Raw genomic sequence first — 27971 nt, forward strand, 5'->3', positions numbered from 1 at the left:
TTGTATATTGAAAAATCAATACAATTTACTCAAACCAAAAAAAAAAAAAAAAAAACAACTACTTACCCGAGGCCTTCTCCAGCCCCCGGTAGCCGATAAGTCCCTCAGCACTCTGTGCCAACGCTTCCATCCGTTGGCACAGGGTCCCCTCCGGTGTAGATGCGGATGTGCATCTACTGCACCTGCGCGAGAGCCTCTCTGTCTCGCTGACGCCCTCTGGAGTGTTCTGCGCAACCACAGAACTACTGCGCCTGCACAGTAAACTCCAGATGACGTCAGGGTGATTGACAGCGGCACTCGCGCAGGTGCAGTAGAGGATGACCTGGCGAGGTCGTCTTCTACACCAGAGGGGACCCGGGCCACCGGCTAGGAACAATGCTGCGGCCAGGGCACAGGACAGCTGCCAGGGGCTGGAGGAAGCCCCAGTAAGTAGAATTTTGTTTTTAATCACCTATTAACAGTATTAATTGTAAATGTGATGGCGTGTTTACTGCCGACAAGACAACACTACAAGTCTTGCAAATGCAGACAGTCCCCTACTGACAAACTACAGCAGATTCCCGAATATCTGACACCAGCAGGGATCGCCTGATGCCGGGTACATCTGCTTACTGGTTGCTTGAGCAATCAGCTGAAAAAGCACAAACCCCCCGCTCTAAACACTTCCTAAGCCTACAGCACAGTTTAACAGCCTTCCTCTTGCACCTAGCAGGCTTCAAGCAGCTTTCCAGCTTCCTCTGTGCACAGAAGCCAGAATGTCACCTGACCCACATCGGGTCATGTTACACACCAACTTTAGTGCACAGACGCTAGGAGCCCGCTAGGTGAAGCAGGAAGGCTGCTAGACATCGCTGGAGGCTCGGTAAGTATTTTAAAGGCTCCAAAACTGCCAAAAATCCAAGTCCTAGTTATCCTTCAGGTTAGTTGAGACTTCCAGTTGCCTGAATTCCAAATAACTGGGACTTGGCTTTACCCATTTTGCAACTTACATAAAAACAAAGTTGTCTCCATTTATAAAATGTACTGTATGATTTTCGTTACTACATATTTCTATTATATGTTACAGTATTGTACAACACATGACTTCACACAAATTTAACTTCCTCCTGGAACGGAACCAGTAGAGGACTGCCAGTATACTGACACTGCAATTGATACTTCCATGTGTAGTTTATTCTTACAGCCACTAGATAGTGGGGTATGTCTAATTTTAGAATAGATTACTTGCATTTCTATACATTTAGAACAACTTTGCCATACTATAATAAAGGGCATTTGCAAGTACTCAGCAACACACGAGTAAGTAAATACTCACATAACACATCCCAGGTAAGTGAATGCATTTGCAAATCATTCCTTAATCTCCCTGAAAAAGTCACACATGTATCCAAAAACCACCCATTTTATAGCATGTTTAACCACTTTACCCCCGCGCGTACGTATTTCTCCGCCCCTTTTTCCATCCCTTAAAAACCAGGGACGGAGAAACACGTACTTTCCGCGTTCCCGACGCTGCCCGCGCTCCCGCTCGTAAACACGCCGCCCACCGCTAGTAAACACGCCGCCGCCCGCTCGCCCAGAGATCAATGAACGGGAAAATCCATTCCCGTTCGTTGATCTAAGCCCCGCAATGATCAGCTGCTCTCCTATGGGCAGCGCGATCATTGTGAGAAAAAAACTCACGTGTCCAGCCTCCTTATTCTTCCTCCAAGCTTCCGGAAATAGTTACCTTAGGGACTGAACTTTTTAAATATTTATGTCAAGAGGGTATAACACTGTTACTTTATAAACTATGGGCTTGTAATTAGGGATGGACGCAAAACTGAAAAAAATGCACCTTTATTTCCAAATAAAATATTGGCGCCAAACATTGTGATAGGGACATAATTTAAATGGTTTTATAACCGGGACAAAAGGGCAAATACGTTTCATGGGTTTTAATTACAGTAGCATGCATTATTTAAAAACTATAATGGCCGAAAACTGAAAAATAATTATTTTTTTCCCCACATTTTTCCTATTTTCCCATTAAAACACATTTAGAAAAAAATAATTCTTGGCATAATGTCCCACCTAAAGAAAGCCTAATTGGTGGCGAAAAAAACAAGATATAGTTCATTTCATTGCGATAAGTAATAATAAAGTTATAGACGAATGAATGGAAGGAGCGCTGAAAGGTGAAAATTGCTCTGGTGCTCAGGGGGTAAAACCCCTCAGTGGTGAAGTGGTTAAAGCCAAATAACTGTTTCAGTCTTCACCAGTGCAAGGCATTGATATGGCTCTACGGCATCACTTGCAAGGTAAAGGCAGCTTTGGTGGGGGAGCAGTTTGGTTCCTGTTAATCCTTAACAAGGCTCCTTTTGTGAATGGCTATTCATTACTAAAGAAGGTTTACTAAGAACCCATTCACTGCAACCTTGCTGGCTGCAGTGAAGTATGGAGTGGCGCAGACTCATTTCATATGAATGTGACTACTTATCTGCATTGCTGAAAAAATGAGTTTGCCACCAGATGGCACTGCAGATGGTGTGAAAGGTGCCAGGTGGTGGGGCACTAATACTTAAAATTCTCAAATACAGGATGCTAGACTAATGGCCATATTCCCTTAACTCCTATTCAACCCTCATTTTAAATAAGTTCCGCACGGACAAATGGTGGTGTGTGTGTGGTGTGTGGGTGTGTTGGGTGTGGTGTGTGTGTGGTGTGTGTGTGGTGTGTGTGTGGTGTGTGTGTGGTGTGTGTGTGGTGTGTGTGTGGTGTGTGTGTGGTGTGTGTGTGGTGTGGTGTGTGGTGTGGGCTGGTGTGTGGTATGGGCTGGTTTGTGTGTGGTGTGTGTGTGTGTGTGTGTGTGTGTGTGTGTGTGTGTGTGTGTGTGTGTGTGTGGTGTGTGTGGTGTGTGTGTGTGTGTGTGTGTGGTGTGTGCGTATGTGTGTGGTGTGTGCGTGGTGTGTGCGGTGTTGTGTGGTGTGGTGTGTGCGTGTTGTGTGGTGTGGTGTGTGGTGTGTGTGGTGTGTGGTGTGTGGTGTGCGTGTGTGTTGTGTGTGGGTGTGTTGGTGTGTTGTGTGTGGGTGTGTGGGTGTGTGGGTGTGTTGTGTGTGGGTGTGTGGTGTGTGGGTGTGTGGTGTGTGGGTGTGTGGTGTGTGGGTGTGTGGTGTGTGGGTGTGTGGTGTGTGGGTGTGTGGTGTGTGGGTGTGTTGTGTGTGGGTGTGTTGTGTGTGGGTGTGTTGTGTGTGGGTGTGTTGTGTGTGGGTGTGTTGTGTGTGGGTGTGTGGTGTGTGGGTGTGGGTGTGTTGTGTGTGGGTGTGTTGTGTGTGGGTGTGTTGTGTGTGGGTGTGTGGTGTGTGGGTGTGTGGTGTGTGGGTGTGTGGTGTGTGGGTGTGTGGTGTGTGGGTGTTGTGTGGTGTGTGGGTGTTGTGTGTGTGGGTGTGTTGTGTGTGGGTGTGTTGTGTGTGGGTGTGTTGTGTGTGGGTGTGTTGTGTGTGGGTGTGTTGTGTGTGGGTGTGTTGTGTGTGGGTGTGTTGTGTGTGGGTGTGTTGTGTGTGGGTGTGTTGTGTGTGGGTGTGTTGTGTGTGGGTGTGTGGTGTGTGGGTGTGTGGTGTGTGGGTGTGTGGTGTGTGGGTGTTGTGTGTGTGGGTGTGTTGTGTGTGGGTGTGTTGTGTGTGGGTGTGTTGTGTGTGGGTGTGTTGTGTGTGGGTGTGTTGTGTGTGGGTGTGTTGTGTGTGGGTGTGTTGTGTGTGGGTGTGTTGTGTGTGGGTGTGTTGTGTGTGCTGTGTGTGTTGTGTGTCTCTCTCTCTGTGAATTTAACCCTAGACTGTCATGAATGATAAAGTAAACGCAAACCACTACTCCTTTCACCCCTTTTTTGGCCACACGTGATTAGATGCAGCGGATTGAGTAATAAAGCAAAGGTATGGGCTGGTTTGTGTGTGGTGTGTGTGTGTGTGTGGTTGTGTGTGTGTGTGTGTGTTGTGTGTGTGTGTGGTTGTGTGTGTGTTGTGTGTGTGTGTGTGTGGTTGTGTGTGTGTTGTGTGTGTGTGTGTGTGGTTGTGTGTGTGTGGGGTGTGTGTGTGTGTGTGTGTGTGTGTGTGTGTGTTGTGTGGTGTTGTGTGGTGTGTGTGGTGTGTGTGGTGTGTGTGGTGTGCGGTGCGGTGTGCGGTGCGGTGTGCGTGTTGTGTGTGGGTGTGTTGTGTGTGGGTGTGTTGTGTGTGGGTGTGTGGTGTGTGGGTGTGTGGGTGTGTTGGTGTGTGGGTGTGTTGTGTGTGGGTGTGTTGTGTGTGGGTGTGTTGTGTGTGTGTGGTGTGTGTGCGTGTGTGTGTGGGTGTGTTGTGTGTGGGTGTGTTGTGTGTGCTGTGTGCGTGTGCGTGTGTGTTGTGTGTGGGTGTGTTGTGTGTGGGTGTGTTGTGTGTGGGTGTGTTGTGTGTGGGTGTGTTGTGTGTGGGTGTGTTGTGTGTGGGTGTGTTGTGTGTGCTGTGTGTGTTGTGGTGTGGTGTGTGTCTCTCTCTCTGTGAATTTAACCCTAGACTGTCATGAATGATAAAGTAAACGCAAACCACTACTCCTTTCACCCCTTTTTTGGCCACACGTGATTAGATGCAGCGGATTGAGTAATAAAGCAAAGTAGGAGAAAAGGGATGATAAAGTGTGTAAAGTGTGCCCTTTGTTACCTTGTAGAACATTCGGTCAGCAAAACGAAGCATCTCAGCAAACGCATTGAGCCAGCAATGCAGGAAAGCGAAAAAGGCCAGGAAGAGAATCAGCACACCTGATGACAGAGGAACACATTATGAGAAGGCAAAAACACACACACACACACACACACACACACACACACACACACACACACACACACACACACACACACACACACACACACACACACACACACACACACACACACACACACACACACACACACACACACACACACACACACACACACACACACACTTTTCAATAATGCTGTGCACAAATAAATGAGATGAAATATGAATAGCAATAATTCACAGAAATAATGTATCCGTCAGGTTACTGACAGGGAAATTCTGATTACACTGTACAGATTACTGAGCAGACAATGCCGACTAATGGAAAGATGAAAACAGTGAAACATACCTGGAAGGATGGAGTTGAAAACACAGAGCACCAGGACTCGCAGGCTGAAGGGCTCCTGGCTGATGTTGTGGAATAGCGGGATGCAGAGCCGCACAAACACATAGTACGCATAAAAGAGGCAGCCTAGCACCTGTGGCACAACCAAAAGGTGTAAGTAACAAAGCAGATCTCTCTTTAACATAGACTGTGGTCACATTACTCCTATACACACGACACTGAAGCGGAGAAAAAAATGATATGATTGGTATGTGTAATACAGCTAAGAAATAAAGCATTAGCAGCAGATATAAGAGTCTAATACTGTTTCCAGTACAGGAAGAGTTAAGAAACTCCAATTGTTATCTGAAAGCCAAGGAGCTCAATGGCTTTTTTGCACAAAGTCGCAGAGAGCTCTGTCTTCTGAAGCCTGTTATCTCAACTGTCAGGCATTGTATTTTTTTTTTCTTTCACAGAGGACAGGTCAAAAGTTCACTTGCCTGCTCTGCAAAATCATTTACAGGGAGTGCATAATTATTAGGCAAGTTGTATTTTTGAGGAATAATTTTATTATTGAACAACCATGTTCTTAAAGGGATACTTAAGTCAAAATAAAAAAATGATTTTTACTCACCTGGGGCATCCCTCAGCCCCCAGAAGCTGTATGGTGCCCTCGCAGCCTCGCTTCGATCCTCCTGTCCCCGCCGGCAGCTACTTCCGGATTCGGCGACAGCCGCCGACAGGCTGGGAACGCGAGTGATTCTCCGCGTTCCCAGCCGCTATATCACCCTCTATGCTGCTATAGCGTATATGTTATACGCTATAGCAGAATAGAGGGTTATATAGCGGCTGGGAACGCGGAGAATCACTCGCGTTCCCAGCCTGTCGGCGGCTGTCGCCAAATCCGGAAGTAGCTGCCGGCGGGGACAGGCGGATCGGAGCGAGGCTGCGAGGGCACCATACAGCTTCAGGGGGCTGAGGGATGCCCCAGGTGAGTAAAAATCTTCTTTTTATTTTGACTTAAGTATTCCTTTAATGAACCCAAAAAACTCATCAATATCAAAGCTGAATATTTTTGGAAGTAGTTTTTGGTTTGTTTTTAGTTTTAGCTATTTTAGGGGGATATCAGTGTGTGCAGGTGACTATTACTGTGCATAATTATTAGGCAACTTCACAAAAAACAAGTATATACCCATTTAAATTATTTATTTTTACCAGTGAAACCAATATAACATCTCAACATTCACAAATATACATTTCTGACATTCAAAAACAAAACAAAAACAAATCAGTGACCAATATAGCCACCTTTCTTTGCAAGGACACTCAAAAGCCTGCCATCCATGGATTCTGTCAGTGTTTTGATCTGTTCACCATCAACATTGCGTGCAGCAGCAACCACAGCCTCCCAGACACTGTTCAGAGAGGTGTACTGTTTTCCCTCCTTGTAAATCTCACATTTTATGATGGACCACAGGTTCTCAATGGGGTTCAGATCAGGTGAACAAGGAGGCCATGTCATTAGTTTTTCTTCTTTTATACCCTTTCTTGCCAGCCACGCTGTGAAGTACTTGGACGCGTGTGATGGAGTATTGTCCTGCATGAAAATCATTTTTTTCTTGAAGGATGCAGACTTCTTCCTGTACCACTGCTTGAAGAAGGTGTCTTCCAGAAACTGGCAGTAGGACTGGGAGTTGAGCTTAACTCCATCCTCAACCCGAAAAGGCCCCACAAGCTCATCTTTGACGATACCAGCCCAGATCCGTACTCCACCTCCACCTTGCAGGCGTCTAAATCGGACTGGAGCTCTCTGCCCTTTACCAATCCAGCCACGGGCCCATCCATCTGGCCCATCAAGACTCACTCATTTCATCAGTCCATAAAACCTTAGAAAAATCAGTCTTGAGATATTTCTTGGCCCAGTCTTGACGTTTCAGCTTGTGTGTCTTGTTCAGTGGTGGTCGTCTTTCAGCCTTTCTTACCTTGGCCATGTCGCTAAATATTGCACACCTTGTGCTTTTGGGCACTCCAGTGATGTTGCAGCTCTGAAATATGGCCAAACTGGTGGCAAGTGGCATCTTGGCAGCTGCACGCTTGACTTTTCTCAGTTCATGGGCAGTTATTTTGCGCCTTGGTTTTTCCACACGCTTCTTGCGACCCTGTTGACTATTTTGAATGAAACGCTTGATTGTTCGATGATAACGCTTCAGAAGCTTTGCAATTTTAAGAGTGCTGCATCCCTCTGCAAGAACTCACTATTTTTGACTTTTCTGAGCCTGTCAAGTCCTTCTTTTGACCCATTTGGCCGAAGGAAAGGAGGTTGCCTAAGAATTATGCACACCTAATATAGGGTGTTGATGTCATTAGACCACACCCCTTCTCATTATAGAGATGCACAATACCTAATATGCTTAATTGGTAGTAGGCTTTCGAGCCTATACAGCTTGGAGTAAGACAACAACATGCATAAAGAGGATGATGTGGTCAAAATACTCATTTGCCTAATAATTCTGCACTCCCTGTAGAATACTGAGTAGTGTGTAAACTGCAAATTGTAGAGAATGAGGTTATAAAAAAAAAAAACAACAACAACAAAAAAAAACTATATAACTGAAAATAAAAATATGAGAATATTGCCACTAATGTTCTAGTTAATTGGGGAGAGGGGGGTCCACAAGACACCCCTAACCCATGGACACACCAAGTTTTAGTATATTTGTTTTCCCTGTTTTTTTTTCCCTCCAAGCCTACGATGCGTTATGGTCAGCTGTGTCCAAAAAATATGATAATCATTCTTCACTGGGACTTAAAGAGACACTGAAGCGAGAATAAATCTCGCTTCAGAGGTTATATTCAGCAGGGGCATGGGTGCCCCTGCTAAAACGCCGCTATCCCGCGGCTAAACGGGCTTCCGCTGATCGACGCGAGTGAGGCAGGGCTGCGGCCATTAGCCATGCCTCAATGCGGAAGTGATCCCCCGCTGCACGGAGGGGATTTGGGAGGTAAGGGACCCCCGTTTAGCCGCGGGATGGCGGCGTTTTAGCAGGGGCACACATGCCCCTTCTGAATAGAAGCTCTGCAGTGAGATTTATTCTCGCTTCAGTGTCTCTTTAAACAGTTGACAGGTTAACTTAAGAGGAATACACACAATAAAGAAAAAATTCAAGACAAATTAAAGTGTCCTGAAAGAGTCAACCCAACTATACAGTACAAATAAAGAGAACCAGTCCCATCTAGAGGCAAGTGTATTTCTTCCTCAATAAGGCTCAAATGTTATAGTAAAGTATGTTGCATTCAAAATCCTGTAAACAGCCCATTGGTCACTGGATTTTAATGGACTAAAATTAGTTTATGTGCATAGGAGAGGTCACATATGACCTCAAAGTAGCATTCTATTAGTCATTACATAACATTGCATCCATAATGGGTCCTTCTGCACATGCAAGGCCACTGCTGGAGTTTTTTACATGACCAGACAAATTTAGAGAAAACATTTCTGCTATTTTATACAATGGTCAGCAGGTTTTGGTGTTTTTTTTTTTTTTGTTTTTTTTTTAAATCTCCATTCAGAAGGCAATTTACCTGTAGGAATTTGGTGGCAACATAGCCCCATCTAATGGATGGATTCCTAAAAGGTAAGAAATAGCATAATTAAAAGAAATCCCAAAAAAGACAAAAATTGACCAGACTTTACAAAGTCTACTTCAGTAGCTCTTTTAGTAATCTTTTCTAAACTCATAAGTCACCCACCCTCGTATGAAACTAGCAGACCTAAGACTGTCACCAAAATGAAAGTAGGCTTGCGGCCTACACCAGATAAATTATTCTCTTGATGTTTTTAATCCACTTCAGAAGCACGTGGGCTTTAGTGGAATAGCAGGACTTTTAATAAACATCCTTTTAGCACTAAATATGCACAAATAGGACATTTATAAGCATCAGTTTTGCAAGAGGCGGTTTAATTGTACCTGAGGTGACATGATCAGATAAACATGTATGTATTGTGCAAAGCATATTAATAACTAGCTTATGTTTTTTTCTGCCTGAAGGAGTTAAACATTCAGGTGTGCAAGTGACCGTTTCTTTTCCAGCCAGACTATAGCATAACCCTCACTGATAAGAAAGGACAGCTCTTTCCTGGAAGAGAGCACCTTTTGAGCGCAGCGGCTAGTCAATCAGGTAGTCCTCCCATTTACGAATGCCCGACTTACGAACGATCCGCCGATAATGGCATGGATTGTGTGTTTCCATGGGGACAAGTAAAAAAAAAATTCACATTGGACTTGTAGTTTTTGAGAAAATCTATTTAAAAAAATTTAAAGAAAAAATGGCTTTTAAACTTATAAAAGCAGGTACAGAGGGCAGAGGTGACACAGAGGGGGACACTGGAGGCACAGGGGACAGAGATGGCACAATGTTCTGACTTAGGAACAGATTCAGGTTAAGAACTAAACTATAGTCCCTATCGTGTTCGTTAACCGGGGACTACCTGTACTTTTAAGTCCTTTTTAGAGGTAGCAGGTTTATCTTGTCAGTTTATTATTACCACAGGTTTTCATACACCCTAAAAAACCTCAATATATACAAAGAAAGAAAAAAAAGTAAGTCATATTCATTGGTTGTTACCTACATGCATGAATTTAATTTACTAGGGGCATTATTATTATACAGGTGGAAAAGCAGCAGGTTTAGACTGCAACATTCCACAGAACAAAACATTTTGTTCCAGTTAGGGCAAAGGGTTTACAGTATAAGGATCATCTGTGCTAATTTTAGACATAAGTTCAAAAAGTGCTGAACAGTACAAGGTTGAGAAAAACATTTACCTTGGATAATGGTCTCTGTAGATCAGGGTAGGCGCAAACAGGAAATACATGTATTGTGTAACCTGTGGGACTGGAGCAACCACTAAATTGGAGAGACAGAAACAATATTTATAGAAATCACTCAACGGTATGAAAAAAACGTTTTTTTCATGCACTAAAACTAACAGTCACCAAATTTAAGAACTCTGTTATCCAGCATCCCTTGTACCCATAATCCTCCAAATCCAAGGTTCCTAACACATGGTACACGTACCCCTGGGGTACATGGGCAGTCTATTACAGTGAATTTTGGGATTAAACAAAATTATAACACATAGATAAAGAAGCCCAAAATACGTATTTTAGTTATTTAAAAGCATCAAACAAGTAATATTAATGTGTCAAGGAGTACTTAAATGATGTTATTCACAATAGGATGGCCTTGGCAATCACCCTCTTTACTAGACGGGTCCATGCTTATGTTATAATTTTGAGAAACACTGCTCTAAATCATCTAAAGTCTCTTATTCTACCAGCTACGAGAAGAGCTCCTTTCTTCTGCAAAAAAGTATTTTCTATCCTAGTTTTTAGTTACTGCCTGAAAGCTACCAAAAACACATCTTGCTATCTCCTAATCAGAAACCAATAATAAAAAAAATACATGATGGTGCATTGAAAGTTGTTTGAGCAGTATTTTATAAAAAACTAATAATAAAACTCGCACTGCATAGAAAAGGAAGGAAGCTGTGACACTCGCAATGATTTACTAACACTAGAGAACATTGATGACTCAGCAAACTAGGACTACATTGTTTTAAACTCATCAGTAATGTGGTAAAATGTGTAACTTTCACCTGAATCACATCAGAGTTTAGCAATGTAAGCTGAAGGGTTGGCTAAGTGGTATTTGTGCTTTATTGCTGAAAGTACCCATGTTAGATGTTCGCCACAAACAAGGCATTAAAGACAATGGGGTTGATTCATTATTGTGTAGCGTGAGGTAAATGTAAAGCTGCGTGCTGCCGGCAGTGTAGCGCACGCTCTAAAAGAGTGCGGGCTCATTTTAAATTGCACATGCTAGTGCAGCACCGCGATACTTGACCAGCATGGCCGCCACTATGTTAATTGATATGCACGTACCATGCAGTGTTACATTTACCTCGCGCTCCTCAATTTACATTGCGCTAAAAAAACGCAATATACAATAATGAATCAACCTGAAGGGGCTACTTGAGAAATAACTTTTACCCTACATGTTGCAGGCTTTTTGTAAGACTAATATATTTTGCCAAACAAGATAAAAAAAAAAAAAAGGAACTGAAAACGAAATTGCTTGCAGAAAATGTAGACAAAAACATGAACGTTAAAAATGTAGAACTTGCAGGGACAAGTGTGTGTCCTGCTCATGTGGGATGGGTACACCTGAACTAAACTTTAAACATAATGTGATTTTTATATGTATTGATTGAAACAGAAATCTAAACAATTAACTATCCCAAAACTCCCAGCTCCAGCTGACTTCATTTATTTTATATTAGACAATGCAAAACCACAGCAACAGGATCTGTGAGGCAATAAGGCCCGGTTCACATTAGCGGTCGCCGTCCGGAATCGCCGTGCCGGAGCCGGACCGCATGCGGAACGGACGCACGGCATAGCAATGAAAGTCTATGCATCCGTTCACATGCGTCCGTTCCGTCCGGACCGGATACGGCGTAAGACCCAACATGCGCTATTTTTTGGTCCGGCTCCTCCGGCTGACGTATCCGGAGTGGAGCCGGACTGTTGCATCCGGCCAATAGAAACCAATGAGAAACAGAGAGCGCACAACACACTGGCTATAAAAACCGGACGTTCTACCCCACTTCCTATGCGTATTGTAGCGGCGATTTTGGATGGGGACACATGGGCAAGCATTTTGGAGTGGAGCAGCAGTGACTTTTAACGTGCTGGAGATGTTGGCAGTATGTCGGAGGTGGAGGTGAGTTCTAAACAGCGGAGGGCCTGATTCCACAGGTCCACCTTCTGCTGACCTCCCAGACCGCAACATTTTTATTTTATTTCTACTCTTTTGCCAAACGGATCCGGATCGCATCCTGATGTACACCTGATGCAACCTCACCGGATCCGGATCAGAACCGTACGGTTCCGATCCGGATCCGGTCTGGATCCGGTCAGGTCATCCGGTCCGTTTGGCAGAGACCCGAAAGTGTGAACGGGGCCTAAGAGGCATTGGCTAGCTTGTTACTCACTTGTTTTCTCCTTGGCAAAAGTGAAGACTCTAGGGACATTTTCTCTCACAAACGAGTGTGACTTCATGATCAGCCGAACCTGAGAGAAAATAAAACCGGTCATCAGAAGGTTCCACGAAACACGGACGTCAGCACTAGACAGGCTTAAAACAGAAGAAGAGCTGGAAAGAGCACAGTACAAAGAACACAAATTGCCCAAAGAGCAAAACAAAAAAGTTTGCCTTCTTAAAACAGAAGGTATTTGCAATAATTCAGATTGGCGTGAGCATATGAGGTCTCCCACCATGTATCACTGCTGAATATGCAAATCATCCTTTGTTGTCCCTGTAAGCTAACCACACCTCCAGAATCACCGGAATACAATGATGTGTCAGCTTGTTAATTGTCTAAGAAGATGTCACATTAAAGGATACTGAGCCGCAGATTGAAATTCCCGTGGGGACTTCCTGTGTCCCAGGCAGCCGCAATGTATGCCAGGGACACACAGTACATGCTGGGAGATGTAACCACATCAATAGGAACTACATCTCCCAGCATGTATTACGGCTGCCAGGGACAAAACTGCAGGCACTTTCATTCTGCAGAATGGGAGGGGGAATAACTGCTAGTTAAAGGTCGGTAACATTACCAACATTCTACTACTTAATTAGCAAATCGTGAAATATCAGTAATCCTGACCAATGTTTTACTATGACCTGGCATAACCTAACCCTACTCACAAAGAACTCCCCCCCGCCCCCCCTTACCTACTAAGGACCCATACACATATTCCTAACATTACAGAGAATCTGTATTGTTAAAATCGCACAAAAGTAAACATACCAGTGCGATAGGGGACATCTCCTATTACCCTCTGTCACAATTTCGACGCTCCTCGCCGCATTAAAAGTGGTTAAAAACAGTTTTAAAAAGTTTGTTTATAAACAAACAAAATGGCCACCAAAACAGGAAGTAGGTTGATGTACTGTATGTCCACACATAGAAAATACATCCATACACAAGCAGGCTGTATACACCCTTCCTTTTGAATCTCAAGAGATCATTTGTGTGTTTCTTTCTCCCTGCAGTTCTCATGCACTGAAGTTTCAGGCTGCTCTTTTCTTCCTGCAAACAGCTTTGCCCTTGTCTGTAATTACTCAGTATGTGAAAGCCCAGCCAGCTCAGAGGACCATTTATCCAGCTTGTAAAAGATAAGAGATAAGAGAGAAGCTGCTCTAATCTAAATAATACACAGGCAGTGTGCAGAGAGGGGCCTGGAAGGGGGAATTCATAGCAGAACCACAACACTGAAGAACTTGGCAGCCTTCCAGACACAGGCTGACAAGTCTGACAAGGGAAAGATACATTGATTTATTACAGAGACTGTGATAGCAGAAAGTGCTGCAGTAAGCCAGAACACATTAGAATAGCTTTTGGAACTTGTAGGATGATAAAAAACAGGATGCAATTTTTGTTAGGGAGTCTCTTTAAGACCCCCAAGCTCATAACCTCAAATATTTGTACCCCCAGCAATGTTAAAAGCTGAAATTAGCATAAGCAGCAAATAGTGGCTATAAATGGCTATAAAAATGGTAAATAGCGGCTAAAATGTGTTACCATTTAGAGCCGCTAATCACAGCTTTTAACATTGCTGCCTATGGAAGCCCCATTTTTAACAGGGCGCCTCTGTCGTACTTTTTACCTGCTTCAACTGAGCAGCCTCCTGTAGGCAACTAAATGCCTGCTGCACCCCCAAAAGCACACACAAACTGAATGAGCCCTGCCACAGTACCCTTTAAGTATTCCTTTACCTGTTCCAAGATGACAATGAATCGGGATGCTGGGGGTAAATTGTGCTGCAGGACTATGTAAGCTGGACAGAAGCCGAGCCCCATCTGAAAGAGCAGGTACAGAGACACATAAAGGAGAGAGCGGATGGTCCGATGAGAGGAGGCCTTGTATCCCTGAGCCCACATGGAGAGGAGTACATATGGTAGGATCAGTGTGCCCAGGAACATGCATATCCATGTAGCAAACACAATGGGAAACTTGCCAAAGGCATACTGCAAAAGATCAAACTCCAGAACAAGCCTGCATAGGGAAGACACAAAAACAGAAGACATTTACATAAAATGTCAAACCAGATTTAAAAATGCTTAAAAGACAAACAAGCAATTGAAGCAACAGGTACTGCATAACTCATCAATGACAACAAAGATTATGGTGCACTAATTAAATGGAAGTTAAAACCCTAATGCTGGGTACACACTGAGATTTTCTGGTCGATTTACTGTCAGATCGATTATTTCCAACATGTCCGATTTGCTTTCCGATCGATCACCCAGCATTTTCCAATCGATTTCCTATTAAAGTGAACAAAAATCAGAGAATGTTCAGAAATCGATCGGAAAGAAAAATCGGACATGTTGGACATAATCGATCTGAGAGTAAACCGACCAGAAAATCTCATAGTGTGTACCCAGCATTAGGCTGCATTCTTACTAAAGATGGCAAATGAGATAGTATTTTTTGAATTAATGCACTGTTTATTTTAGGCAGCTTAGAACTGCATCAATCAAAATCATACAAGCTGCAAAGCTTTACATAAAATTAACATAAAATCTGCATAAATTCAGTTATTAGAATCTCATTAACCATCTCTAATCCTTACCACTATAAGCTGCTTGATTTTTAACCACTACATGCCATAGGCTGACCTGAACAAATGCACGTGTTCTCCCCAGAATTTTTTCCGCAGCTGTGTGGCATGAAAAATGAGCCGGGTGGAGCAGGACAAGGAAATACATGGCCAGAGCTTCCATAGGGGCAAACCTGGAAATTGCAGAGGGCCCCAGCTCCGGGCCTCTAGGTATTCTCCAAATTGACAGTGCTCACCAGGGCTCCAACAAAAATCCCCTACAAATTGCCAGCAGCGACAAAAACAAGGTTCTAACATTCCCGCAGTAGAGAGATGAACTTTAAGGAACCTGAAAGATTCGGCCAGCATGCAGTTGTGCATACTCGCATTTTCTAACTGCGGAAATGTATTATAAATTACAATTTCACTTTAAGGCATAGATCCTAAAACTACTATGAATTATGCTTCAGTAAATCAGTATAGGTTGGGGCAGAAGAAGTATCAGTCTCCATCATCTCTATTATGAAATCCAGTTTTATAAGAATGACAAACTGGAAAAAAAAAATCAAGGACTGTGTGAAGCATTAATGGCCTTGTCTATTAATAGCATTAAAGTGCATCAAAGATTTATCGAGGCCTAACAACCAGACACGTCTATTCTCAAACAAAAACAAGCTTGCAAAAAACGATCAGACTCCGATGATAAAGTGATGGGCATTGTGCAATAACAAAATCAGCAGTCATTCTTTTCTAACCCTGTACTGCAATAAATAACAGTCTTTACACATAATTTATTGTATAAACTCTACAAGGGTATTTCGTCACAGGATATAAGAGCAACCCGAGGTGAGAGACACACAAGAAGGCCGCCATATGTATTTTCTCTTAAACAATACCAGCTGCCTGGCAATCTTTCTGGTCAGTAGTGTCTAAACCCCACACCTGCAACAGGCATGCAGCTAATCTTGTCAGATTTTTGTCAGAAACATCTGATCTGCATGCTTATGTGAAGTCTAAGCATTTCACTGCTTTTGAGCATTTCACCCCCCCCCCCCCCCCGGCAGCCGCCGGAGTGATACATAGAGAGCTCACTTCTCTTGAGTCAGACTGGCTGAAGTTACAGGACCCAATACCAGAACTGGAGAAGGCAGAGGACAGCGGCGTGGGAGTGATCCATGCGGATGAGGCTGTAGGAAGCCTCAGGTATGTATAATAAACTTTTGTTGTTATTAGTCTCTGGTTTCCTTTAACCATTGCCGGCCAGGAGGCACTCTCTGTGTCTAAATTCTGCTCCCTCCCTCTGCTGAATAGACACATCGCCCTGGCAACAGCTGAGTGACTCCAGCAGAAAAGGAGGGGGGCAAAGTAAAGACACAGGGAGAGAGATTCTTGCCAGTGCAATTAACCAAAGATAAGCAAGCCTGTACTGCTCTCTGTAGTGAAAATAAACGTTTTTAACAACCAACGAATGCTTTCAAATGTTCTTTTATGTACCGGATAGTAGTTACTGAATTTTCGTATAATCCCACTTTAACTTTTCTTGGAAACAAACAAACTGTGAGCAAAGACTGACTTTTCTAGCAAGGTGAAAAACCATTTGGGCAAAGTACGGTATATTGCCTGCTAAATTTGTAAATAAGAGATCAAGTCTGAACTCTAAAATAGCTACACTTGCGGAGAAAATAGAGATAAAGATAGGAGAGGAAATCGAACCAATTATTACATTAGGTTCAGTTTGGCATGAAAACAGTTTTATAATAAAATTGTGATCAATACAAAAACCTTTGAAGATTAAAATCTTTATAAGCAATTTAAAAACAAAAAACAAACAAAAAACAAAACAAAAAAAACAAAAAAAAAAAACTTTCAAGACTAGCCTGATCATTAACAATTATGAGCAGATATAAAAAACTGAACAAACGTTCTCTGTGTTTTTATAGCACTGATATTAGAGTTGTTTACAGAGTTCACAGAGCAATTTGCATGACCAGCACAGGTGCCTTCTACAATCATGTGAAAAAGTAACTAGTACGCAAGTTCTGGCAACTGACGTCCGTGACAGGACCCAGTTCCTGAAGCTTTGGGCAGCGGAGGACGGCGGCGTGGGAGCGATCCAAGCGGATGGGGCTGGAGGAAGCCCCAGGTATGTATAAATCTTTTTACTTTGTTCACCTCCGAGTCCCTTTAAGGCTACATTCGCAGTGGGGTGTTGCAGTGCAACGCAATGGACGCAGAAAGTTGCACTGCAATGTAAAACCTACGCAACGTTCACAGTGCATAAAGCACAATTTAACGGGTGCGGCATCCCAATTCCCTGCACTGAAATACTTGAATTACCCCATAATGCGCACGTCAATAGTGACAGGAAATCATGCTTTTAACTATATGCCATGCAACCATCGTATAACATGCGATGCAGCTTTTCTGCTCCATGGCATTCCTGTTTTTACATGTACCACGGCGCAACACCCACTGCGAACGTAGCCCAAAACTTTCTGCTCATTACCAGGAAGCAAGTCCCAATTTAGATTTTATTTTATTTTTTTTAAACCTAAAGAGATGTGTGTATTCATTACTGGATATGCAAATAATTATAGTTCTGTCAGGAAATAAATGTTTTGCATGAAACTTTAACTATTTTTTTCTACTTTCATAACAGTTTCTTAAACAATGCACTCTAACAAGCATAATACTCACCTTCCCTTGTCAATACCATCCACCACCAGCGTGCTGAGGATGAAAAGGATCAGGAGGGCAATAAACATGTGGTAGATTGTCCGGAAGTGATTGACCTCGAAAAGTTCACTGCAGAAAAAATAAAATGTATCAATTAAGTCATAAAAAAGGAATACACAACTCAAAAAAACTGTATATTGTAAATGTACAAAGATCTGCAGTCTGCTGTCTCACATTAACTACTGCCTGACATCTTAAAAAGTGACACAGAAGTGAAAAAACGTATGATATAATGAATATGTTGTGTAGTACGGATAATTAATAGAACATCAGTAGCAAAGAAAAGGAGTTTCACATTTTTATTTTCAGTTACATAGCTTTTTTTTTTTTTTTTTTTTTTTTATAACATTGCATAATTCTGTCATATATGCAATTTACAAACCACACTTTGGATTTTAAACTATGAAACGGAGCAGAGCTAATGACCATTTGAACTTCCCTGCAGTAAAAGCTTATTTGAAGCTGTTTTTCACCTCGGGTTCACTTTAAAGAACACCTGAACTGAAAATTAAAAGTCAAAATAAACATACACAAGTCATACTTACCTTCCATGTAGTCTACTCATCAATCTCTTTTTCCTCTCCTGCATCCTGTTTGTCCAGTGTGATCAATGGAATTCTCTGTCCTCCATTTTGAAAACGGCCATTACCCTCAACAGCTTCCTGGTCAGCACACTGTTAAACTGTAGCAGTGCCCACTTGAACCATAGGGAAACATAAACATTACCTGGTACATCAGTTGTCCTTAGCTATAACTGAGAGCAGCTGGTATATAACTGACAGCAACTTATATATTTCAGTTCTGACAAAATGTTGTCAGAACTGGAAGGGATCACTGTCAGAAGAAAATGGTGAGCTTCTGAGAGGAACTGATGGCAAGGTAACTATGTAATGTTCATTTGAAGTTACCTCATGTTTATTTTAAAACATTTTACTCAGTTCAGGTTCCCTTTAAGCATTTGTGCAGAGACCGGAAGGAGGGGTTTGTCACTGGGTGTCAGGAGATGTGGCAAAGAGCAAGAGGGGATTGGCTAAACTTCCAAACAAGGGATCAGAAGAGCACTTAATGCATCTTCTTTTCTGAGAATCTCTTTGTAACTTGTTTTTCTACTGTAGATTTAATAAGTAAACAACAAGAAGAAGTGATTAATGCCTCAAAGAAGCACTTGTCAGCATTATTACAGCATGTAACCCATTAAGAAAGGTGGTGTTTGCTTGTTGCAGGCAATATCTCAAGTGCCCCTTGACATGTCATATAGTCATTGGAAGTTCTACATACTTGCTTATGAATGCTGTGCAAACATTTCCTTATGCTTTTAGTTTGCTAAAAACCTTATTAAAGGTGTACCTGAGGTGACCCCAAAATGTTTAAAGTTATTCCTACCCAGAGCTTCTTTATTGGACAAACTTTGCGGCCCCTCATTTTAGTTTAACTCCTTTACTTGGTCCTGCCATAGCCCCCTTTCACTGCTGCGGCTCAGCCGAGTTGAAGCAGGCAAGTGCTCCATCTTTTTTGCTGGCCTGGTCTATGGCACGGTTCCTCACAGCCGCAGCCAAGTCTTGGGAATGCAAAATTCGGAAATATTCAGAGCAGCGCATGCCCGTTACACGGCTTCAGCCCTCAGCCATGGGTGAGCGTGTGCAAGGACAACTCCCAGTTTAACAGAGCATGCATTCTTCTGCTTCGGACTACAGCTGGGAACAGGGGCTACCGCAGGACCATGGAGGCAAGGCCACTGAATATGAGGGGCTAGGAAGTCCTTTTTTTACACTAAAGAATCCCCAGGTATGAATAACTTAACATTTTAGGTAACTTTCAATAAACATAAGGCACATCACGCTTGGATGATTTTAACAGTTGCAAAGCGGCATCTTGGAGCAGGAATCTAAAGGGTTAAAATCTAAAGGGCCGCAGTGGACTCTTCTCTGCTGCCTGAAGGAGAGAAACTTGCCCTTCCCGACAGTATATCGGCACCAACGAGGGCGTAGCAGGATGAGGTGGCCCCTCCTATTGGCTGGCTCCTTTGTAACATTTTATCGAATGCTGAGTGTTGGATAACGATCTGGAGATAAAATATCTCAATTCTCACTTGGTTTTACCGAATGCTCTAATCTTTGTGAACTGACATTTCTTAACCTCCTCAGCGGTAACCCCGTGCTGGACACGGGGTAAGCCGCCGGAGGGTGCCGCTCAGGCCCTGCGATTTGCATCATTTTTTTTCAAACACGATTGCCGCCGCTATATAGGCACGCCGCCCCCCCCCCCTGCATACCCCTTGCGCAGCCTGGCCAATCGCCGCCAGGCTGCGCTATGGGGTGGATCGGGATTTCCTGTGATGTCACGATGTCCACGACGTCGATGACGTCACTCCGTTCGTCGCCATGCCGACGGGGGAAGCCCTCAAGGAAGTCCCGTTCAGAACAGGATTTCCTTATGGGCAAGCGGCGCCGGCAGTGATCAGGCATTACGAGGGGACGCCGCAGGGAGGGGGGGGGGGGAGGGAGCATGTAGCTAGCGCTAGGCTAGCTACATGCTAAAAAAAAAAAAAAAAAAAAAAAAAAAAAAAAGTGGAAAAAACCCTCCCGCGGCCGCGCAGCCGCACAATTCATACCGCCAGGGAGGTTAAAGTATTTTCCACACAAGTCGTAATTACCGTATATACTCGAGTATAAGCCGACCCGAGTATAAGCCGACCCCCCAAATTTTACCTTAAAATTCTGGAAAAAGTGACTGACGCGAGTATAAGCCGGGGTAGGAAATGCAGCAGCTACTGGTGAGTATCAATAGTCAAAAGAATAAGCACAGTGTACCAACCCGTACTCGCCAGCTGCTGTTTACAGTCGTGTGGGTGGTATCCATCTCCCCCTGCCAGAGGCAGAGTATAAGTAAAGGCCTGCCCCATCCTTCCCAGCAAATACAGAGTAATTAATAAATATGTGAAGCTTTAATAACAAACTTTACATGACCTGTGCTGACGTGTACCAATAGAAGTTAAACAGTGATGGAGACATGCTGATTGCAGAAGTAAGCTGAAAGTGGACCTGAACTCTTGCGCAGGACAGAAGGAAAACAGAGAGAAATTCACCCTCATTTGAAAGCACAGAATGTTAACGAAAGCAGGAAGTAGACACACTGCAGACTTATTGAGGGATTTGTATCAGCTGAAATAAAGAAATGCTTTTCTTTAAAGGTTATCATGCTATTGTGTATCTTTTAGAGCAGAGAAGAAGTTCTGAGTTCAGGTCCACTTTCTGATTGGCAGTGGAGCTCCTGGAGCTGAGCGGTGACGGCTTTTGTGAGTAAAGATTGATTTTCTATGTGTCCCATCCCTCCAAGCAGAGCAGAGCGAAGCCGCATGTATAGTGTGCTATTGTGAGCAGCCGGCGGCATCTGAGCTGATGCCTGGCTGCATTGCTCCCACCTGTTGTCTGCTGCCCGGGTCTCGGTATGTATGGTGGCTGCTTCCTCCTGAGTGTCTCCGCTATTCCTCTGTCCCCTCATGTCGCTTTCCCCCGCTGTCAGTGCCTCGGAGCTCGGGTCACATAGAACGGGGCAAGGAATCCTCTGTAAACTGCTGGTCATAGCGTAGTCTTACTGCTATGGCTCCCTCTAGTGGCGCCAATCTGCCACTGCAGGAGTCATAGCAATTAGACTACAACGAACAGTTTACAGAGGATTCTTTGCCCCGTTCTATGTGACCCGAGCTCCGAGGCACTGACAGCGGGGGAAAGCGACATGAGGGGACAGAGGAATAGCGGAGACACTCAGGAGGAAGCAGCCACCATACATACCGAGACCCGGGCAGCAGACAACAGGTGGGAGCAATGCAGCCAGGCATCGGCTCAGATGCCGCCGGCTGCTCACAATAGCACACTATACATGCGGCTTCGCTCTGCTCTGCTTGGAGGGATGGGACAGCGGCACACAGAAAATCAATATTTACTCACAAAAGCCGTCACCGCTCAGCTCCGATGAGCCTGTGGCAGGTGAGGGTGCACTTGGGGGGGTTGCTGTTTGCTAGAGACTCGAATATAAGCCGAGACCCCCACTTTTGGGCCACTTTTTTGGGCCCAAAAACTCGGCTTATACTCGAGTATATACGGTACTTCACTGGTCGGCAATTTAAGCTTGCCATGTGATAACAGCCTTAGTGAATACACATTTGATAAAATGTTCAGTGAAATCAGCTGTTTTCTGCATTACCGAATGCAGTAATGCTTAGTGAATCAAGCCTAATAAGTACCTTATGCTGAGAACCCCCGGCTCAGTACACAATCAATTTTACAGTTAGGCACTTACTCTAGCAGAGAGCGTCTTGACATGAACAGTTTGCCGTGCTCAGGTGGAGGCCTGCCCAGCGCCCTGGAAAGAACGGGAGAATTTCGTATTAATAATGTTCTCTGCAAAGTAATCATACTAAATTTTAAAACAAAATAATAGTTCATACTATGGCAAAAGAGAAAACAACCTATATTAAAAAAAAAAAAAAAAAAAAAACATGGAGAATGTGTAATTTTCTAAACCCCCCAAAAATGAAAAATATGCTCCGTCCCCTGGATTAGTAAATAAAGCACAAGCAGATTTGTAAACTGGGGGTTGTAGGAAAGTCCTTATAATAGGTATCAGTTTATACTTGCATAGTCTTCATTTCTGGATATTGCTATTCCACAACTTGTCCAGAAATGAAGACTGTGCAAGAGAAAAGTGATACCTATTAAAACAGTGGTCCTCAAACTAAGGCCCGCGGGCCAAATGTGGCCCCCTGAGACTTTTTTACCGGCCCCCACACAATTGGACTGCAGGTTTTCACCTGGGTAATCTTCACTGTCTGGCCCGCAAAGACTTCTACATCATTTTATGTATGCTCCGACCCCCCAGCAGTCTGAAGTTGACCCGGCCCTCGACCCAAAACGTTTGGGGACCTCTGTATTAAAAGGACTCTATTGTGTTGGCTCCTACAACCCCCAGTTAATTAATCTACTTCTGCTGAATTTGTACTTTTTACCAGTACATTCATTTTTTTTCCTGATTTTATTTACCGTATTATAATATATTTGTTCACTAGAAATTGTTTTCCTGAAGAATAGATGTAAAGTAAACCAGAAGAGATACTGTAAATAACTACCTATACATTCACATACCCCTCAGTCAACCTGCTCTGGATCCTATGCTGCGTCTGCCAAACCATTAATTTATTTCATACCTACGGTAAAATTATTTGAAGGGTACAGACTACAAGTAGGCTAGCTAAAGTCTGCCTAAAATCAACTGCATATATCGGAGTGTACAGGTGAAAGTTAGGGCCTGAAAACCTACTGTATATACTTGACTATAAGTCTAGAATTCTAGGTCTTACTCACTAAATAAAAGTTTAGGGGTCGACTTATACAAGAATCATGGGCAACACTGAGCACACCGAGTAATGTGTGTACTATTAGTGACATTCTCATTTACAGCAATTTACCCAGTGGTAAATGTCAAGAACACAGAGGTTTGAAAGTCCTGGCCAGTGTCCACAACAGTTAAAAAGGAAAGGCGCAGGGGGAAATACTGGGCTGCAGGAGGGCCTAAAGGAGTTATTGGCTGCACTTAAGGGACAGGAGGGGGTAATGGTTGTAATACTGCATGCAGTGCAGCCATTAGCCCCTCCTGGGCCCCAAGTGCAGCGATTAAATGACACCCAAGGTGAAAATAAACTAATGAAATAAAAAATTCTATCTTCCTTCTCCTAAAAAGGACTTTAAATATAAAATAAAAATGTGGAATATCTTAAGTGAATGTTTACCATTATAAAAATCAAAAAGTCAGTTACTCACTTAAGGAGAGGGAAGGCTCGGTCCTAATGAGCCTTCCCTCTCCTCTCCCGATGCCCGGTCCCGCGCAGGATCCCCCGTGACAGTATTCGACCAGTTCGGTCAAATACTGCCACTTCCGCAGCCGAAGGGAGCTTTCGGAAGCCTTCGGGAGCACTCGGGCTCCCGAAGACAGGCCGCTCCATACTACGCATGTGCGAGCGCTCTCTATGACGCACTCGTGCGTGCGTAGTATGGAGCGGCCCGTCTTCGGAAGCCCGAGTGCTCCCGAAGACCTCCGAAGTCCCTGCGGCGGCGGACGCGAACGGGGGAGCCAGCGCAGCACCGAGGGCACCGGGAGAGGGAAGGCTCATTAGGACCGAGCCTTCCCTCTCATTAGGTGAGTATCTGACTTTTTGATTTTTAAATAGGTAACCACTGGCTTTAAATGTACTTTTAAGTGTTTGTTTTTGCTCAATGACACATTCTTTGAAGTACGCCAGAGCTAAAATCTATAAATTACTGAACCTTTTTATCTCTTTCCTGCTCTCAGAAGCAGGAAAGTGCTAGGAAAGTGTTTTATAGTTGTAATTTCTTATCAGAGGGTCACACTGTAGTCTGACTCAGTCCTGATCTGGACAGAAACTGCCCCTTACTCAGGCAGAGAAAGAAACAAAAGAAAAAAAAAAAAGGCACTATACGTACACAGGTTTAACTCATGTCACCTCGGGTGTCCTTGAACTTTGCTGGGTAGACATATACTTGAGTCAATAAAGCCAAGAGGGGCCCAGTAGGTGTGTCCTTTAAGCCATTGTTTTAATTCTTCATTAGTAATATGCTAGCAATGATCACATGGGGGTAACAATAGGGGCTGCAGCCCCTGCACCCACGGGGGGGGGGGGGCCCACTCAAGGCCAATTTAAGGGGCTAGAGAGGGCCACAGCATGAGGGGAAAGCCATGGCCACACTCGACACCCCCCCCCCCCCCCCCCTCGGGCTCTCCTCTCCAGCTTCAACAACTGTGTGTGTGCAGCAGCGGATCCACATACCTTCCGTGCGTTCCAGCGCTGATGCTTCTCTCTCTAGTGCCTGATGCTACTTCCTGTTTATACAGGAAGTCGCGTCAGAGGCTAGAGAGAGGAACTTCCTCGCCGGAATGCAAGGAAGGTATGTGGGTCTGCCGCTGCACACATACAGTTATTGAAGCTGGAGGGGAGAGCCCGAGGTGAGGGAGGGGGGGGGACCGTCCCCCCTCCCCTCCGAGTGTGGCCATGGCTTTGTCCTTCATGTTGTGACCCCTCCAGCCCCCCAAAACGGCCCTGAGCAGGCCCCGGGGGGGTGAAGGGGGAGCGCTCCAAATTTCTGCAGGGGGGCCCGCTGGGTCTTAGTTATGCCCCTGAATGATCACCACTACATGTGCTTTGAATACTGGCAACCTTTAAACTCTTCCTCTCCCCTGCTTACACCTCCTTTGGCACTGCTGTCCTTGGCAGGTTTGGCTGCTCCATATCAGTTTCCAGAATAAAACTCACACTGGAGCCCATAGCTCCCCTAGATTTGTACCTAAGACAAGGGACATGTGTAATGTACTTTCTATAGATGTCTCAGTAGAAATCTGGAAATGGCCACCTTCCAGCATGCATTTGAAATCGGCGCAGGAAGACTTGGGGCAGGATACAGCCTGTATATGGCTGATCCTGCTGCTGCACAAGTCCCGGCCGTGTTAAATACGATTCCCCCTCCAGGCCGCCATGGATGGTGGGGAATTAAATAATTCGGCTTCCGGCAATTGCTGGAGGCCGAATTATTGTGTTTTAAAAGCAACTTCACAGTGTTCTCCCCAGAATTTTTTTTCAGCCGGGTGGCATGAAAAAGTAGCCGGGTGGGGTATAATGGGTGTGGCCATGACGTGTGCTGGAAAATGGGTGGAACCATTACATGGGCGTAGCCAACTGTAATGTAACGGTGTCGTGGGTAAGTAGGTCAAGCTGTGGCTAGTGAGGTGGGTGGGTAAGTAGGTCAGGCTAGTGGGGTGTAGGTCAGGCTGGTGGCTAGTGGGGTGGGAGGGTTACTAGGTCAGGCTGGAGGCTAGTGGGGTGGGTAGGTAGGTCAGGCTAGTAGTGGGGTGGGTGGGTGGGTAGGTAGGTCAGGCTAGTAGTGGGGTGGGTGGGTGGGTGGGTAGGTAGGTCAGGCTAGTAGTGGGGTGGGTGGGTGGGTGGGTAGGTAGGTCAGGCTAGTAGTGGGGTGGGTGGGTGGGTAGGTAGGTCAGGCTAGTAGTGGGGTGGGTGGGTGGGTAAGTAGGTCAGGCTAGTAGTGGGGTGGGTGGGTGGGTAGGTAGGTAGGTCAGGCTAGTAGTGGGGTGGGTGGGTGGGTGGGTAGGTAGGTCAGGCTAGTAGTGGGGTGGGTGGGTGGGTGGGTAGGTAGGTCAGGCTAGTAGTGGGGTGGGTGGGTGGGTAGGTAGGTCAGGCTAGTAGTGGGGTGGGTGGGTGGGTAAGTAGGTCAGGCTAGTAGTGGGGTGGGTGGGTGGGTAAGTAGGTCAGGCTAGTAGTGGGGTGGGTGGGTAAGTAGGTCAGGCTAGTAGTGGGGTGGGTGGGTGGGTAAGCAGGTCAGGCTAGTAGTGGGGTGGGTGGGTGGGTAAGCAGGTCAGGCTAGTAGTGGGGTGGGTGGGTAAGCAGGTCAGGCTGGTGGCTAGTGGGGTAAGTGGGTGGGTAAGTAGTTCAGGCTAGTGGCATTGGTGAGTAAGTAGTTCAGGCTGGTGGCTAGTGGGGTGAGTGGGTGGGTAAGTAGTTCAGGCTGGTGGCTAGTGGGTGGGTAAGTAGTTCAGGCTGGTGGCTAGTGGGGTGGGTGGGTAAGTAGTTTAGGCTGGTGGCTAGTGGGGTGGGTGGGTAAGTAGTTTAGGCTGGTGGCTAGTGGGGTGGGTGGGTGGGTAAGTAGTTCAGGCTGGGGGCTAGTGGGGTGGGTAAGTAGTTCAGGCTGGTGGCTAGTGGGTGGGTAAGTCGGTCAGGCTGGTGGCTAGTGTGGTGGGTGGTTAGGTAGGTCAGACTAGTGGCTAGTGGGGTGGTTAGGTAGGTCAGGCTAGTGGGGTGGGTAGGTAGGTCAGACTAGTGGCTAGTGGGGTGGGTAGGTAGGTCAGACTAGTGACTAGTGGAGTGGGTAGGTAGGTCAGACTAGTGGCTAGTGGGGTGGGTAGGTAGGTCAGACTAGTGGGGTGGGTAGGTAGGTCAGACTAGTGGGGTGGGTAGGTAGGTCAGACTAGTGGGGTGGGTAGGTAGGTCAGACTAGTGGGGTGGGTAGGTAGGTCAGACTAGTGGGGTGGGTAGGTAGGTCAGACTAGTGGGGTGGGTAGGTAGGTCAGACTAGTGGGGTGGGTAGGTAGGTCAGACTAGTGGGGTGGGTAGGTAGGTCAGACTAGTGGCTAGTGGGGTGGGTAGGTAGGTCAGACTAGTGGCTAGTGGGGTGGGTAGGTAGGTCAGACTAGTGGCTAGTGGGGTGGGTAGGTAGGTCAGACTAGTGGGGTGGGTAGGTAGGCCCCCCCTCTTAGATACCATGGCAGCAGATCACTCCTCACATTCATCCTCGGCTGTTCCACAAAGGTCTCCCCGAGCTTCAGAACCTGCTCCGTGCTGCGAGACAGGGCACAGCCCTGCTGATCACCCGGAGCACACCATCCACCTCTGCCAGCCAGCGCCGCGCTGCCAACCACTGCGGGCCGGGTATATATATATAATCTCATAGCCTGCATATGGAGCAAGATGGATATTCATCTGTCAGTGAGCTGCGCACATGCCTCTCTCTCCACAAACGTCCCTGCACAGCTCACAGACATGCACGGATTGCACGCGGCACACGGCTCTGCAGAAGGCGGCTAGCTCTAACGTCATGCCGGTTTGCTACGCCTATCAAAGCACGAGCTCGCCGGGAAGCGCAAGATCTCGAGTGTAGAGGGGAAGCAGCGCATCTCCGCATCTCTGACAGCCGGACACTTGCGGCTCGCGAGGGACGCGCAGATTTATCAGGCGGGCAGTAACTTATTTTACTTGGGCTCAGAGACAACGGGACATGCAGTCTCATCAGCCGGGCGGTAATGAAACTTACCCGGGCGTTCCGCCCGGCTGATTGATCCTGGGGAGAACACTGCTTCAGCTCAGTCTTCTGACTGCGCCGACGTTACTCACTGAGCACCGCTATGGATGTAATTCCTATTATAGTCTATGGTGGCGCCGGCAGCGCCCAAATCTTCCTGCGCTGAAAAGAACTGCTCCGACCTTCCAGGAGCAGTAATATCTGCACTCCTGTCTATTTCAAGGGTTAAAGAACAGCTGAAGCAAGAGGGATATGGATGCTGCCTTATTTATTTCCTTTTAAAGTGAATGTGTACCACTTTAAAAATAAAAAAGTCAGATACTCACCTAAGGAGAGGGAAGGCTCGGTCCTAATGAGCCTTCCCTCTCCTCTCCCGATGCCCGGTCCCGCGCAGGATCCTCCGTAGCAGTAGTCGACCAGTTTGGTCAAATACTGCCACTTCCGCCGCCGAAGGGATGTCTCGAAAGCCTTCGGGAGCACTCGGGCTCCCGAAGACAGGCCGCTCCATAATACATGTGCAAACGCCCTTTATGACGCATTCGCGCGTGCGTAGTATGGAGCAGCCCGTCTTCGGAAGCCCGAGTGCTCCCGAAGACCT

General features: G+C 45.5%; 1 protein-coding gene across 1 annotated transcript in view; it reads right to left on the bottom strand.

Moving 5' to 3' along the window:
• SOAT1 (sterol O-acyltransferase 1) overlaps positions 1 to 27971 on the bottom strand; it is a 94409-nt gene that overhangs the window by 12094 nt on the left and 54344 nt on the right. Inside the window, exons 5-12 of the mRNA XM_068242583.1 lie at positions 21798 to 21860; positions 17460 to 17567; positions 13936 to 14215; positions 12146 to 12224; positions 9915 to 9996; positions 8671 to 8716; positions 5113 to 5242; positions 4665 to 4762 (exon numbers count right to left, since the gene is read on the bottom strand). Coding sequence (XP_068098684.1) covers positions 4665 to 4762; positions 5113 to 5242; positions 8671 to 8716; positions 9915 to 9996; positions 12146 to 12224; positions 13936 to 14215; positions 17460 to 17567; positions 21798 to 21860 — 886 coding nt within the window. The remainder of the gene's footprint in view (positions 1 to 4664; positions 4763 to 5112; positions 5243 to 8670; positions 8717 to 9914; positions 9997 to 12145; positions 12225 to 13935; positions 14216 to 17459; positions 17568 to 21797; positions 21861 to 27971) is intronic.

This window comes from Hyperolius riggenbachi, chromosome 6, assembly GCF_040937935.1.
Source record: "Hyperolius riggenbachi isolate aHypRig1 chromosome 6, aHypRig1.pri, whole genome shotgun sequence".
In the NCBI taxonomy this organism is placed as follows: Eukaryota; Metazoa; Chordata; class Amphibia; order Anura; family Hyperoliidae; genus Hyperolius; species Hyperolius riggenbachi.